Source organism: Phoxinus phoxinus (genome assembly GCF_949152265.1).
Source record: "Phoxinus phoxinus genome assembly, chromosome: 21".
Taxonomy (NCBI): domain Eukaryota; kingdom Metazoa; phylum Chordata; class Actinopteri; order Cypriniformes; family Leuciscidae; genus Phoxinus; species Phoxinus phoxinus.
This window is the reverse complement of record NC_136896.1, coordinates 8,326,253-8,342,169: the sequence shown is the minus strand read 5'-3', so window position 1 is coordinate 8,342,169 and position 15,917 is coordinate 8,326,253. Positions and strand designations below refer to the sequence as shown.

Genomic DNA, 15,917 nt, shown 5'->3' with positions numbered 1-15,917 from the left:
GTGATTTGGATTAGACAAGTTATCCATTAGTTTGACATGTTATTCAACATTTTATTCAGTCATGACGTCAGTTTCTAGGCCTGTCCGCAAAAATGTATCCTTAAACTTCTGTATTACAGTAGTAAAAAAAATAGTCCCTTTTCACAATAAGTTGATATATTTTTTTACTATTCTTTGAGAAATTTACATTTAGTATGTACATTTATAAAGAAAATAGCCTACTTCTTTCTATTTTCATGAAATATGTTGATATAGGCCCCTATATCTAAATTCTTTATAGAAATTGCTTGTACATTTCGATTGTGTAATACTTAACTAATATAATACGTTTTAGTTCATTTTAGAATTCCGTGTTGTAACCTATTTTTTTTACAGTCTATGATTGTAACCCCATATATAGGCTGGGTCTAGGCCTATTTATAATATTTTGTTATTGCCTTTCTGCTTGTAAGTGTTGAGTTCTTCTTTAGATAGATAGATAGATAGATAGATAGATAGATAGATAGATAGATAGATAGATAGATAGATAGATAGATAGATAGATAGATAGATAGATAGATAGATAGATAGATAGATAGATCCTTCCTTCCGAGAAAAAAAAAGAAGAGAAAAAAAAACTTTTCCGTTCGGAAAAGAATGTGCAATTGCTTTCGTGACCAACGGCATTATGCACACATTCAGTAGGCTACTTACACACAGGCATTGATAGAGACGGCTAACTGGGTCTTTCGTAACTCAAAATAATCCAGCATGTCCTCTAGCGGGTCCATCGCATATCGCAGGGTCCGTTATTTTACTGCATGTCCCATGGTAACAAACGGCAGCTTTCATATGCGCAAACGAGCTAGTTAAAATACAACCGACTTGGTTCAAAGTGGCTGCATGAGAAAGGTTCCCAAGTCAAGAGTTTAATAATGATTAAAAGACACCAGAGAGAAGACCTTTCCCTCTTCCATTGAAAGATGGCAGTGAAATTATAAAAGATGAGTGTAGGTGAGTGGCAAATCTAAATATTTGATAGATTATTTGTCCATTTTAGTATCCCATGCCTTGTTTGTAGTATTTAAGACCCTATTAAATCAAAATTGGAGTTTTGTGGCTGTTAGGCCATATCTGTTTTGAGGCCATAGATGTCAGTGAGTGTGCTACATGAAAGTTGACAAAATTAACTAGCAGTTAAAACAGATTTTTAAATTGTAGCCTATATTTAATAGATAGGTTAAAGGAATTACATCAACAACACAGAAAACTGCTCATTAAAATGATTTCATGTTTCTTCTAAGAGATATGGGGGAATATATTAAAGTTCTTGGTTTCTACAAGCAATACAGTGATTTCAAACCTATTGATCCAGTCCTGTAATATCTTATTTTTTCTTTTTTTTCTTTTCTCTTTCAGAAGAATGTCCATTTTGTGGAAAGCCATTCAAGAGGCTGAAAACCCACCTACCACACTGCAAAATGGCACCAGTTACACAACCCAAGAAAAGCATTAAAGCACCAAAAGAACTGAGTGCAACCACATCCAGACAGAAGATCCATAAAAAGACAACAAATGGTGTCATCTTTGATGAGAGGCTAACCACCAAAAGCAGGAGGAAAGAAGATACTCACAATGCAGACAGTCTTCTCACAACTACTGAGGGCAAAGTCTTATCATCTGAAACTCTGGACATGGAGAGGCCTAAAAACAAATGGCTTGCTAAAAGACAAAGGGAACTTGAGAGATTACACCTGTTAGTGCCAATCTCAAAGATGCCAAGCAACCCTACCTCATTATCCAAGCATGAAGGAGATAAAAGCTTTTGTAAGATCTCCAATGGACCAAATCAGGGAACATCTCTAAGTAATGGGAAAAGCGCTAAAGGCAAAAAGAAGCTAAAGATGGCACCATTACCAGAGCAGTTGTCCATCACCAAGAGTAAAATCAATACCCCTGGACTTGTGCCAGCCATTCTGAAAAACTCTCGCCTCCCATCTGAGTGCAGTTTACAGCATGAAAATCCCAAACTCAAAACAAAAGTTTACTTCTTGGAGGAGCTTGAAAGACTTGCGAACAGTCAGAACAAGAATATCGATCTAGTATCAAGAGCAAAAGAGCATAAAGCTCATGCTTTCTTTACATCCAAGACTTCTGTGTGGGACCACATCAATTACAGTTTGTATTACAAGAGGTCTTATAATCTGTTTGTGCCTTATCCTGTTATTCAAACATCCAAAGATGCTGCTCTGGAGACTATGCAACAATCAAACAAGCCTGAAACAGCAGTTACCAAGGTTGCCTTTCCACCCTCACTGACTTTATCTGAAACCATTCATCTACCTTCAGAAGACATCCTTAGTTCAAGACTGCAAGGTGCAAGAAGTCTATCATGTAGTCCAGAGACAGCGACGGCTTACAACAGAATACAGTTCTCCTCAGTGCCTTTAGGCAGCTATGCTAATGAAAATATTCGGAGGAAGGGTCAATTTCCTGGACCGTTCTCCCAAAGTGAAGGTAATCCATGATTTCTGTGATGTTTGGTTGTATACATACATAGTTATATTTCATGTGAAGAGAAATCCCTTTAAAAGGAGAAATCACTTAGTTTAAAAGCATGTTCACACCAAGGATTGTAAATTTAAGAGAATAGCAGAGTCCACACCACAACAATAATGATAACGATATCATTGGAATCACTTTCACAACGTGTTTTCCAGCTGATAACAACATTGACAAGCCAATCAGAATCCGCCCTGCATTAAAGAGCCCAAGAACATTATTGTGTGTTGGTGTGGACGCCATACTAGTTATCATAGTTGATCATAGATGTGCACTTAATAAAATCACGATATGTGAATGTTTAACTGCAAAGATTCTGAAATCTTTCACCCTCACATAAAATTCACAATCTCGTGGATCAGAAGTACAAACTCCATTCAGTTTCTCCATATGGAAATTCACTATTTTTAATCATAACTTAGAAACCTGTTTAGACAACCTTTACCATGAGCTACGAGATTGTTAACCAATGGTATATGCTTCTGTTGAAGCCTTGAGCCCGTATTATTTTGACTTTTTTATTTTATTACGGTGTTTAACAGTGGAATTTGTGGTGAAAACTATATTTCATGATTTTTTAATAGAAAATCGAGGTTCAAGTATTTGTATGTATATGCTTATTTTGCAATGAACTTAAAATACATTGTTTCTGTAGATACATTCTATAGAAATTTTCAACAAATGAGTAGTTTTATATTTCAACATCAATTTTAATTTGATTATGTTGTTCGCAATGCTTCATGGGATTGTAGTTCTTTCCTCACTAAAGCTGTTAAGTATACAGTCTTGTACCTTTGTATTTTTGTCAAATTTTCAAGTATATTTTTGCTTCGAATCAAAGTTTTTAATGCCATGATTCACCTCAGCTGGTTGGCTTAGTTCGTGGCTTATAACGCTTTAACAAAGACTTCCTGTGGTAGAAATTAATGAAAAAAATACTTCCATTTCCAACATTTAGGTTTATGTTTACATTTAGGTGTCTTAGAATTGTTAAGCACATTCTTTAGTGCCTTTCTGATAGTAAACAAGATACACTTTCATCAGCTTGGCTGGAAAGGGACGTTGGTCCATGAAACAGTTTCATCTCATTCCTCCTATTACCATTTATATTCATTCTTTCATGTGAATTTTTCATTTCATCCTCAAGTTCCACATCCACATTGTGCTCCCACACTAGTTTTCATGACATGCCTGTTAAAATAATGAATTTCTCATACCAATTCAAAAGAAACAAGAGAGTTGAAATGATAAAAATATGAAATGATAAAAATGCCTTTGTTCATATAGAGCCTCTAGTGCAGCGGACACTTGGAGATGTCAGATTGAATAAACTCGGTGTCTGGCTTGCCGCTGGAACTCCGGTGTCACCTGGAGAGATTGTGACCATGTTAAAGCAAGGTTTGTTCCTTATCCAACATAACATAACATAACGTTTGGGTTAGTGTTTTTTTTTAGTGTTTTCTGGTTATGGGATCAGGTTGGCAGTGGTACTACAGGAAGTATATTGATGTTCGTAGAGGAGGAATCGGTGGGATATCCATGCTGTTGACTGGATACTGCGTTCTGTGTTACATATGGAGATACCCACATCTCAGTGAGTCTGAATCGATGTCATCACAAACATCCCATAATCATTGGCATGCATGATTGAAATGTCTGTTTTATTCTGTTTTACAGAGAACGAACGCTGGAGGAAGTACCATTAAGGACGTTTGGTAGTCTTTGTAATTGTTTTCAGGGCCATATGGGCACCATAAGATTAATAATTAATAGGGCAAAATTATAATAATAGGAACTATTGGTTTACTACAATTGAGGTTTGCTGTGTTTTTGTTGTATTTATGAATTAAAAATGTTATAGGAACCTATCTTGAAGCACAGATAATGGAATTATTTGAATTAAATATTTCTAAATGTTAATTTTCCTAAAAAATGTAATGCTTTTAACCAAAACAATTTTACATTTTGTTTATTGTGTAACCAAAAAGAGGACTTACCTGAGATCTAATAAATTATACAATATTGTTCTGCACTTTTCTTTGTGAGACTGTCATATGGTTCTTTTGTTTGTTGCTATCTTGTTTAATTTCTTAATTTTTATGTAATATTGTTGCATGCAAATATCCACAATTTGTTAAAAAGGAAGACATTACGACAGATTGGCTGTATTCAAAATGGATTTAATATTTATCTCTGCTGTTGTAATGAACACTCACAAAAACAACAAATCAGGAACTGACCACATATACAGTATGACGTGTACACCTAACATAATAAAAATAACTTTTTTGTTTTACATTCTTTTTCTTTACAAAAAGTATAAATATTTTGTGTTTCATGTTTTTATTTTTTGTAATACAAACATTACAAATCAAGTTTTAGGTGATGCAGAAAATAAAACGTTAAAAGCAACTTTTACCATGGGGTATTACGATAACTGAAGGCCACACTCGCACAACAAAAAGCAGTAAAAACAAACGATACACTATTTAAACTTGTTTTCACTCGCTCTGTCCTAAGGCAAAGAAGCCCTTCGAAGTGAAGGTCTTTCAGAATGCTCCCAAACACCGACCTAGAGCTCAGATCAGAGAGAAGAATATTTCACTTTTTTTTTCTGTCTGTCATTTTTGGTTGAATTGCTGGGAAAGACGGTGGCGTTTAGTGTTAATGATGCAAAAACAATGGGATGACATTAGATGAAAACAAGCAACCTTCCCTTCAGATCTGGAATGGATGCTAATGGAAACAGACTTGTGAAAATGTACGCACACTGCAGTTTAGCCCACCATGGTCGCAAATTCCTTTCGTTGGAAACTATGGAGCTTACGACTTTAGTTGGCTTTGGGAAACGCTCCCCTGGTCAGTTTTTGACATTGTCTTGGTCAAACTCCCATCGTTGACTGACAAAGCCCTGTAATGGCACAGTTAATATAGGTTCTACTCTATAAAACAGGACTGAATGCTAAGTCTCCTCTTTAGAAATGATTTCTCAAAACGGGTTCTTGAAATGTGGGCCTGTCCACCAACCAAACTGCATTATCTCAGGAAACGACCATCTCATAATGCTATTAATTAGATACCAATGTTGAATTTTAAAAACCTGATATGCTGTGACATCACTACTTCTGCTTTCACCGATTTAAAACTGCGCAAATGAGAGAAGTGACCTGCAGAGGGGCTGTAAGAGCTGTGATCATGGCTATCTAAAGTACAAGGTCACGTCCACATGTGCAAATATAAGCTGCCACTAGAGGCAGAAACTGCAAACTGACTGCCAAGACTACAGCCTGACCAGCAGGGGACTCAACGCACAAGGGAAAATGAAAAGTTTCAAACAACATCAGTCTTGGTAAATCTCACAAAAAATCCCCAAATCAAAGTAAAGAAATAAGAAATTATATTTTGCTCAGAGAAATCAAGCATGTTGTAGGACCACTGAGATTGTGATGACGATATTTCACGACAAGCACAATTGCAACCAATTGCATTACCATAATGCAAAAAAAAAAAAAAAAAAAAAATCTAATTTGTGATGAGAATTTTTTCATTGTAATGTACTTGTCTTGTACATAATGGTAGAGATTGTTGCACTGCCTTAAATTCTTTTAGATTCTTTCAAAATGTAATACGAATTTGATGACTGTAAAGAAAATTTAAATGTGATTAAAATGTGCTTATTTGATAATAAAAATAATAATAAAAAAGGTACAACACTGCAATACATATATTACTGGTCCAAAAATAGGTTTCCTCCTCTTTTTGCAAAATATTATTTCTTAAATTTTCGATTGATTTTGGGTTGAAACGCGACCGACGGGTTTTCATGAGATTCACCGTTGTGGGTTCTTCGAGACACTAACTAAAGGTGCAAAACAGCACATATTATCTCCTGACAGGGAGCAGCACAGAATTTAAAAAATATATATATATAATGCATCATTTCAAAAAATGAATTAAACAAAAAAGATAAACATCATGTAACATTGTACCCTCAATCTGAGGACTTAACTTTCCCCTGCACAAAACCACAGAAGTGAGTTTTGTCTCTGTGGAGAGGTAACATACCTGTAAGGTACAAAACTAATTGCAAAACAAATGTAAAAAAAAGAAGAAGAAGAGCACAACCAATGTTTAAAAACAATTAAACGCGTAGGTGTGTTTGTGTGCCTCACTTGGTCAAAGTCTACTGCAATGATACAACATAAGTGTTGAGACAACCATAAAACCTTAAGTGCGGACAGACTATTAGACTAAGTGTCTGATATTGATCGATACGCTACAAATATCAATGTCTACTCATGACATTCCAAACATCACACTTACTTACTGCTTGATTGTGTGTGTGTGTGTGTGTGTGTGTGTGTGTTTGCAAGTGTATCCTGTAAAGCATTGTCAAAAAGGCTTTCTTATGTAAACTTCTCTAAAACAACAGGCACAGTATTAGAGTATCACTATCATTAGATTCACCTTCCTGTTCCTCAACCTAGTCGGAGCTGCTGTGTGCATTTCAAACCGTGATAATGCCAACGTACGTCCGTTCACACATGCCGTGGAGTTCAGCTCGCACACACATGGCATGAAATGAAATGAGATTAACATGGAACAACTAACAAACATAAATATGGCACTGTCTAACATTCTAAGATGCTATTCACAGCAGCCTCAAGCACAGAGTCTGTGTCAGCCGATGAAGTGTGATTATGATCTGAGGGAAGTTGTTCTTCATGGCCCCGTCCCAGGCTCGAAGGGTAGCCTTGGGCAGAGCTATGCTGTGATTGGCTGGGAGATGTAGGGTAGTGAGCATGTTGACTGTTGCTGCTGATTACGGTGCTGGATGTCTTTTTTTTTAGGTCCAGGATGCACTTGATGGGAGTTCTTCTGTGTTCTTCCATTCCTTGTTGTTGAGATTCTGTCCTATAAGCAGGTTCTGTGTGGCTGTTCATATCCTGCTCATCTTTTACGGTGAGACTTATGGAATGCCTTGGGGATGTTTCCATTGTGCTGGTATTGCCCTCGTTGGTGACTGGGGTCAAGACTTCGGGACTTGGGATCCTTAGTTTACGGCCACAGCAGAAGTCTTCCAGGAAGCCATCTGAGGAGCAATGTGGCAAAAAATTACAAACATACATACAATCAAGAAAGCGCAAAACATTTTTAAATTATATTATCATTTTGTTTGCATTTGGTATAATTACAGTACAACATCGTAAAAGCATTTCCATTAATCACAACAATTTCAAAAGAAACCAAAATCTACCATGCAGTTTATGTATCTGAATGATCAAAAATTACCAGCACCACCTTCACACTCTACTTTTGTGATGATTGAAAAAAAAAAAGATATATATATATTCACACACACATATATATATATTTTTTTTTCATATAAGAAATTTATTTCTTAATTTGTTCTCCAAGGCTTTGCCAATTATATATAGTTATGCATGTTACTTTGCATATAACAAAATTGATGTGTACATTTAAAATACAAAAAAAAACCTCTATTATACTAAATCGCAAATACTATTTAACTTTATTCAACCAAAATAAAACTAATTGGAAACACTGTGAAATTACTTTATGTCAACTCAGAACATTAGTATTAGTTAATTAGTTTAATATAATATAAAAAACTGTAAAAATGCAACCAGGCTCCCATCTCTCACCTGGATCCACCAATATCATTCGTTTGTCTTGGGTCAGGTTGCCCCGTTCCTCTTGGTTAAAAGTCCGGTCAATCATCACCATTTCTGATGAAGGGCTAGACCTCTGAAAGAGTATTAAGCAGCGAATGGTTTTGCATTAGCGCAAGTGACATTAGAGTAATTAATTACCTACAAATAACTACATGTAGTATTTTGTGCATTTAAGTTAAAAGCATGTTCTGAACCTACCTCTGCTTCCACCATGAGTAAGCGTCTGTATTTGTTCACCATGGCCTGCGTTCTGTTTAGCACTTGTGTGGCAACTGCCTCAAACTCGTCATCAACTGTAAAGTCAAAAATGATCATCAGAACCTATGACATATTTATCTATGCTTAAATATTAATTTTGTAGAGGAAAAGTTGAAAATGCACTTTTGGCGAAATCTTCATCTAGTGGTGGCGAGCCTTGGAAAACATGATAGGGCAGTAATCTGTAAATGCCATCATTTAATGAAGTGAAGGGTGTCCGCTCTGAAGACATGACTCTACAGTGATCCTGTCTTAACTGCTGGAGGACCCTGTCAAATAAGCCCCAGTGTTACAATCATCATTTCTGCAATTCTATTCGTTGACACTAATGGTGCAGAAATTACACACTTCATCTGTAACAGATGTACAATTTGGGCACTCACATTCCTCCTCTAGTAAGTTGCTGAGTTGCAGGTCGCTTCGGTGTGAGAGGCAATTCCTGACTGGCAGGAGTGAGTGTTTTCACAGCTAAGATTAAATAGAATAAAGAAAAATTACTTCATGGATCCAAGAGAGGAAATTCAGGTGCAAAAAAAACAAAAACACATAATAATATATACACTACCATTCTAATGTCAGTATGTTTTTTAAAGAAATTAATACTTTGATCAAAGGGCCAGTTAAGACATTTACATTGTTACAAACTATTTCTATTTCAAATAAATGCTGTTCTTTTGAACTTTCTATTCATCAAAGCATCCTGAATTTTTTTTATCACGATTTCCACAAAAATAGTTTTTTAACAAAGATAATTATAAGAAATGTTTCTTGAGCATCAAATCAGCATATTAGAATGATGCCATGACTAAATAAATAACATTTTAAACATATAAAAATAGAAAACATTTCTTTTAAATTGTATATGTAAAAAAATAGAGCAAAAAATCTTATTAAATCTCACTTATGGTCACTGATGGAAACACAAAAAGGATTCAAAGTAGTCTTACCTTTGGTACCAAGGAGATTAACTAATTGTGTTTGCCCTCTTTGTGTTGCTGCTGTGGTGTTCTATGAAATTAAAGAAACATTCAATTGTAATGAAACAATACAACTTTAGTTTGAAGAGGAACTTTGAATAAATGAATCCAAATATATTTCACCTGGTTTAGAGAGACTTGAAACTCCTGAACACCTGAAGTAGTTAGGGCGTTCTGGCCCACAGGCATAAGGTGCTGGAGGTGCTGTCCTGGACTCACAGATAACTGCTGACAAACCTGTGGGCCTTGAACACCAGAACTGACCATGGTGAGGTGGCTTGAAGTCTGTGACGTCTGTAGAGGCGATGGGCTAGGCGACGCGCTGGCATTCCAAACTTTGGCCGTGGCACCAGGCCTTTGAGACACCTCCATTACAGGTGTGGGTGAAGCTTGGCCTATTTGACCTCCACTGACCAAACCTTGATTGACTATTAGCTGCCCTCCAGCTGAAAAGTTCTGCCCAGCGATAAGCTGTACTGTTGTGTTCTGATTGGTGAGGATGGAGTAGGTGGTAGTGCTTATTGACCCCGGGTCACCCACTTGAGTGTTTGTTTGTAACACCTGCCCATTCACAGCCTGGAAGCTGTGAACAGTCGTACCAGGGGTTAGGGAAATAGAACTGGGTAGCAAAAACTGCCCCTGAGGCAGATTGGACTGGGACTGTTGTTGTACTTGTTGCCCCAGCGGTGAATGCATTACAATGCTGCTGGCTGGATTGACCACTTTCACCTGTTGAGCAGACTGAGGAGAGCCAGTTGCTGTGTAGGGGCTACTGACTAAATTCCCAGCAGTGTTGGTGCTAGATTGAAGCCCGATGTTGCTGATATTGTATACAGTTTGTCCTCCTGCCTGTAAAGGTTTAGGCTGAATCGGTCTAACCAATGCCTGTTGCGTAGGGCCTCTCTGGATGATAATATTCTGAAGTGGTATCGTTCCTTTATTGAAAGACATTGACACCTGACCAGCTGCGGAAGGGGTGAACATGGTACCCTGCCCGCTGTTGTTTGTTACTACATTTCCACTCTGCCTCAACAGGATCTGAGGCTGTTCCAAACTATTGATAGTCATCATAGAGGAGGCACTGCCACTGAAGGATCCCACTACCTGGATGTGTCCAGTGGGGCCATTTGGCAAGGGTAATTGGGGAACCTGCTGGATAAAAGCCTGAGGTTGTGCCAATGGTGCCACCACACCAGGACCTCCAAACCCTCCAGAGACCAGCTGCTGAGGGAAGGTGGTAGTTGTAGGAATGAGAGATGGCTGGGAGTCCAAAAGGGCTTCTTGAGCCAATGTCTGCTCTGTAATATCTGCTTCCAGCAATGACTTCTGGAGGATGTCAAACGGTTGGTCCTCGCCACTGAGATCGACCCCATCCGGAGAGGTTTCACCGTCGAGCTCATCCTCGATGAACGGAAGACTGCTTGAGAGCTGAAGCTCAGCTCCACCAGACTCCCCAAACTCTCCCAAATGATTGTGGCCATCTTTGAGTTCTTCATTGGAGCCACTCTGAGTAGAAAACCAAATAAGTTGTTGTTCAGATGCTCCTACTAAATCCCAATTCTAAGTATCCCCATTGCTTGGTATACCATTTACAGTATACCAAGACGGTTCACTCATTTCTATGAATGGCAGAAAGTACAATACACACAATATGGCAAGAAAACTTCCGCCTTCTAAATAAAAGAGCCAATCGCCAATTGGAAAAGTCGTCACGTCACTGCAAATGTCATTAAAAGCTCCTGTTCCTACAGAAACAGTTAAGCCCAGTTAACGTGTAGTAGACGTGCACTTGGAACATGACTGCACAACCGCATTAACATAACCAACCTGAAATATGTGCTTTTTAAAGCTATTTAAGCATAAGAAACATATTTATAGGACAATTCATGTCAGATTTAGTTGCTGATTTCAATTTTTTTATTTAAATAATCTGTTTGGCAAGCAGTTTTTGAGATTTCCGTTTATCCCCATTCAAGTAGATAGGAGCTAGTCTTTATGACCAAAGTTGCTTCCTGTAAGCGTTGCAAATATGGCTGCCATGTGAACTGACTTTCCTTGATAGGGACTTTAACTGTACTCACGGTGTCACTGGTGAAGAATGAGCTGGCCGACCCAAATGCAGCATTTGTCACATCATCTTCTCCAATCTGTTTGAATGTCAAAGAAAGTTGTCAATAACCTTTCAACATAAAACACAAATGTCATATAGTGTAAGTATACTTACAGATTTACTATTTGAACCATGAAGATACTCATTCAATGCTTGCACATCTCTGTTGAAATAAAACAGTTCATTAAAGCTTGTTTATGTTTGATGGGCAAAAGTTATTTTTAAACTATGTTCATAGCTCTTTAAACCATAACCATCAAATTATAAAGCTGATTACCCTAAAAAATCCAGAAGACGGCGGTCGTCTTCATCATCCATGACACCTGCGACAGTAACAGATTTTGAGATATTACAATGGACACATTTTCCTTGCCGTTTGGCTACAGTGAGACATACGTTGTAAATAAATTTGTTTCTGAACACACCTAAGGATCCAATAAATGTAGTCTGCATAGTGTTTTACACAAAATCAAAGCATTGTAATCTGTCAGGATCCCCAGTTTTATAACCTCTGGTGCTCTTTCGTCAAAATTTTACGTTTATTTAAAAAAAAAATGTTTCCCATCGGAATGGTATGAAACTTGGTAGGTTTCATACCATTCATACCAAGGTTTTGGCAATTGCTATGCGAGCACAACAAAAATCACGGATATGAATTGAAAAGGTTAAATGGTCCTAAAAAAAATTGGACCATTGGAAACTAATTATTTTTTTTATTTTATGTTTAGATATCAACCTCAAATTTGGAACACAACTTGTTTAGATTTATGGCTTTGATTTGAAAACATGTTTTGGGAAATATATAATTCATATAAAATTTTAAAATAGTATTTTTGTACATTTTTCATAACAATACTTTTTTTTCAACTTCAATCTGCTAAGTGTCTTCTTTAAAAAGAGACCAAACCATGCTCCAAAGCATTCAACATTTACGAAAAGTGGTTAACAGGTAATACATGGATTATAACTAATGCATATCATTTAGTACCATAGGTACTAAATATGAAAAACATAAAAATAAATGAAATAAAAACCTATCAAACTAAAATATGCCTAGTATATTCATTTAACTGAAAAAAGAAAATTGGTAATTTTTGACTGCCACGCAAGGAGCACCAGAGGGTTAAAGAACATTCTCAGGACAGGTATAATAAGACTTCAGGTATAGGCTAATATTAAATACATACATAAGCATTTGACATTAATAGGCCAAATAACTGTTCTCTGCAGTCACAGGCCCGTGTGCCAAGTTGTTTGACATACCGCTAACTTTGCAATGCGAATACACACATTTTTGACAAACGGAAATTAATTAAGAATCAGAAATTTTGTGTTTATGGTGTGACCGCCTCTGGTAAAAAAAATTTTTCCAGTGGAGAATAAATACACAACATAAAAATAACTATAGCTGAAATTCTTGTGAAGTAAACAGTAAGAAATTGTTTGACTTCGCAACAAGCACAATTTCATCCTAATCAGCTAGGAAACTTGTTTTTAGTGTTTAGGTACACATAAGGAAAGTAAAATAGTCTAATATACATTGTAGTGTAACACGAATATGATGTTTATGTTTAAAAATGACAAAGAATGGATGTACTCTTTGCTGCAGATGCATGCGCAGCCTAGAGACTTTAAAATGGCGGCTGCTGATTGAAACTGCGCCACTGCTCCCTACAGTCGACAGACAAAAGGGCGTTATGACGCAGAGAACGTGTGCAGTGTAAAAATGCTACTCGATTGTAATTTCAGATCATATTTTTGTAAAGCTGCCATATAAATGTGAACAACTTGAAAATTCATGTGTGGAAATGTGACACAGAGGAAGAAACGTGGGGGATGGGTGAAACATGTTTGGCCAGTTTGATTGTTCACACTCGCACTTCACAAGCTTCTGTTAATGCTTTATAACACATATTAGTGAGGGAACGAAATGCGTTTTCTGTTTTCCCCAAAGTGATTAAATGTTTGAACAGCATTCGATGGGAATGTATTTTTGTCTTTGTTTCAAAACAAACGACGTCGTGCGTTGTTAAAAACAGCTTGAACTTGCAGAAATCAAAAACTGCGAATTTAGTTAATTCATCATTAAACCGCATACACACAAGAACAGAAAAATAAACACACTGATATGACCGTCTAAATAGATACGAATGAATTATAAGATTAGTCAATATATTTAAAATGAACATTTTCTAACTAGCAAGTCTAAGCTTAAAGCCATATCCGTGCAATCTTAATGAAGAAAAAAGTATGACAGGTTAACCCGGCCCTTTTACATGTCCTTGATAAACAACTTCAACATATATATATAAAAACCTGAATTTGCATGTAAATGAACGGGTTTTTAATAAACTAAACGATGTACTAGAGGTGTGAGGTATATTTAACACTTATATTCGTTAAGGCTGTGGTCAACTTAGCACGCCAAATGAGGGAGGAGATGAATTATTTTTTCTTCCTCTCTACCAGAAAAAAAAACTATCTATCCTCTTAGCCTGATAAGTCAAAGGGGCGGAAAAGAGATACGTAGAAAACCAGCAACCCCTCAAAATACAGAGTAAAACCCTGTTGAAGCAAGGCGACGCATTTTACTGATTCACTTGTCAAACAGGGTGGACTAAAAAGGCTCTCCATGGCGCAAGGGCAGGACGCACAAAACCCGCCTTAATCTCGCTGAAAGTAACAGCTAGAAACACACAGGGACTTTGTCCATAAATAGACCGAGGCTGGAGAGACTCGTTTTATCGCACGTCTCGAAAAAGCCTTTCTACAATGCGTATTTTGCGCATCTGTGACAGCCGACGAGCGCAGCTTGGACGGGCGGCAAAAAGAAACGCGTAACGTTAATCGGCATCGGACGGCTCGATTAATAATGGCACGGATGCCTTAGGTTTGGTGAAGGGTGTAAACGCGGTTCATCAGGCGAGTCTACGCATTCTTCGTGCTCCGAGTTGTCGACGGCCTTCTTGACGTCGTGGACCTTCCCCACACCTATTAAGAAACGGCTGAATTCGTCGAGGAAAAACCGAACGGAGAACAATTCGTTGGCGAAGCATAAATATTTATTTGAATTTGCATCACATAAAGACGACTTGAAAAAGAGGCAAACCCTTACTCCTGTCTCACTCCTCTTGAAACCCAATATCTCCATTTGGCAACTTTTAATTTGCTCCCCCTCCTCCTCCTCCTCCTCCTCCTTCTTCTTCTTTCTCCCTCTCTCCCACTCATATATTTTTCCCTCACTGTCCTTGCTGCTCAGTCTCAGATAGATTTTTCTCTCTCCACGCTTGCTCTTCCCTCCCCGAAGGAAGGGGAGGAAGGAGGTTGTGTGTGTTTTTTCCTTGAAATTTTTATCACAAAATTATAATACACTCAAAGGGGAAACTCACCGTCATGAAAAAGCAGTGCCGTGTCCACGGGGTTTCCTCGCCATCTCTGCACGGGCCGGTGGAGCAGTGCGGCTCCAGCAGAAGGCAGCATCACTACATAGTGCACTAGACATCAAGGGCTCTTTACTTGAAACTTGGGGTTTCCTATTCTGTTTGTTTACTACTGTAAAGGCTGCTTCTGTATCTTCTGCAAAATATAAATAAAAGCTGCTGTTTTGATTGATCACTTCAAATGCCTGACATGCATATCCGAATAAAAATTGTGTTTGTTATGGGGGGCGGGGCCCTCGTGGACCACACCTTTAAAAAAAAAAATAACAATTACAAACTAGTATAGGGAACAATAATATGCATATGGAAATATACCGAAAAATAACATGTAGTTAAATCGCAATTTGTATCTATTATTTTGTGCATATGCTTAAATGTGTGCATTTAAAAACTACAAAATAATTTGTTCAAAACAATGCATGTACAAAGTCTTAAAAGGAAAGTGACTCATACATAACTATACAATTTACCAAGTGATTGATTATCTTTAGATAGTACTTAAGATAGATGAGTATTTTATGGATCATTTTTACATTAATTTTTTTTAAACAAGTTAAAGAGGGTTTACTGTTAGCTGATTTTATGTATATGATATTTACCCATATTAATAATAATTTTTAACATCAATTACATCTTCTTTTTTCATTGACAACATCATTTGTGTCCTGAGATCACATCACCCAAAAGTGTGAACCTGAAGCAAAATAAGAAATGTATCATGGATCCTTTTGATTTATTTGTATTTTTAGGCTATAAACTGTAGGCTATGATTATGAGATTGTTGCTACAGCAAGCATGTCAATGTTATCATTTATGAAACTAAATTAAAACATTGAAAACTTAAATAAAACTAACATTTACTGACAAACAATACATTTTCATCACTTCAAAACGA

At 37.1% G+C, this 15,917-nt stretch overlaps 2 protein-coding genes across 9 annotated transcripts; one reads left to right on the top strand and one right to left on the bottom strand.

Annotated features, from left to right (window-relative positions):
- The first annotated feature begins 691 nt into the window (after positions 1 to 691).
- On the top strand, positions 692 to 4,945 carry LOC306989482 (uncharacterized protein). 7 transcript variants are annotated; one of them, XM_079595252.1, is made up of 5 exons: positions 692 to 993; positions 1,399 to 2,496; positions 3,829 to 3,939; positions 4,019 to 4,135; positions 4,219 to 4,945. In XM_079595252.1, the coding sequence occupies exons 1-5, from the start codon at positions 984 to 986 to the stop codon at positions 4,245 to 4,247; spliced, it is 1,365 nt and encodes a 454-aa protein (XP_079451378.1). In that variant the 5' UTR covers positions 692 to 983; the 3' UTR covers positions 4,248 to 4,945. The 7 variants fall into 7 exon arrangements, 5 of the variants coding, with proteins under 5 accessions (XP_079451378.1, XP_079451380.1, XP_079451381.1 ...); XM_079595254.1 differs by having other exon boundaries at positions 717 to 989; positions 4,219 to 4,757; XM_079595255.1 differs by having other exon boundaries at positions 753 to 993; positions 4,059 to 4,135; positions 4,219 to 4,572.
- Positions 4,946 to 4,979: 34 nt separating this feature from the next.
- bicral (BICRA like chromatin remodeling complex associated protein) lies at positions 4,980 to 15,801 on the bottom strand. Of its 2 annotated transcripts, none has more exons than XM_079595250.1 (11): positions 14,972 to 15,801; positions 11,860 to 11,905; positions 11,697 to 11,745; positions 11,554 to 11,619; positions 9,596 to 10,978; positions 9,443 to 9,503; positions 8,879 to 8,963; positions 8,619 to 8,764; positions 8,436 to 8,530; positions 8,208 to 8,310; positions 4,980 to 7,633 (listed from the first exon to the last, which is right to left on the bottom strand). In XM_079595250.1, the coding sequence occupies exons 1-11, from the start codon at positions 15,060 to 15,062 to the stop codon at positions 7,173 to 7,175; spliced, it is 2,586 nt and encodes an 861-aa protein (XP_079451376.1). In that variant the 5' UTR covers positions 15,063 to 15,801; the 3' UTR covers positions 4,980 to 7,172. The 2 variants fall into 2 exon arrangements, with proteins under 2 accessions (XP_079451376.1, XP_079451377.1); XM_079595251.1 differs by lacking the exon at positions 14,972 to 15,801 and adding an exon at positions 14,698 to 14,864.
- Positions 15,802 to 15,917: the final 116 nt, after the last annotated feature.

What these genes read in the sequence shown, in the direction of transcription:
- LOC306989482 (XM_079595252.1), top strand. An exon ending in ACCGTTCTCCCAAAGTGAAG is followed by an intron (nt 2,497 to 3,828) that starts GTAATCCATGAT and finishes TTGTTCATATAG; the next exon opens with AGCCTCTAGTGCAGCGGACA. An exon ending in ATGGAGATACCCACATCTCA is followed by an intron (nt 4,136 to 4,218) that starts GTGAGTCTGAAT and finishes TCTGTTTTACAG; the next exon opens with AGAACGAACGCTGGAGGAAG.
- bicral (XM_079595250.1), bottom strand. Translation starts at nt 15,062, where the DNA reads ATGCTGCCTTCTGCTGGAGCCGCACTGCTCCACCGGCCCGTGCAGAGA. An exon ending in ATGGTTCAAATAGTAAATCT is followed by an intron (nt 11,620 to 11,696) that starts GTAAGTATACTT and finishes ACATTCAAACAG; the next exon opens with ATTGGAGAAGATGATGTGAC. An exon ending in AGATGAAGATTTCGCCAAAA is followed by an intron (nt 8,531 to 8,618) that starts GTGCATTTTCAA and finishes TTGACTTTACAG; the next exon opens with TTGATGACGAGTTTGAGGCA.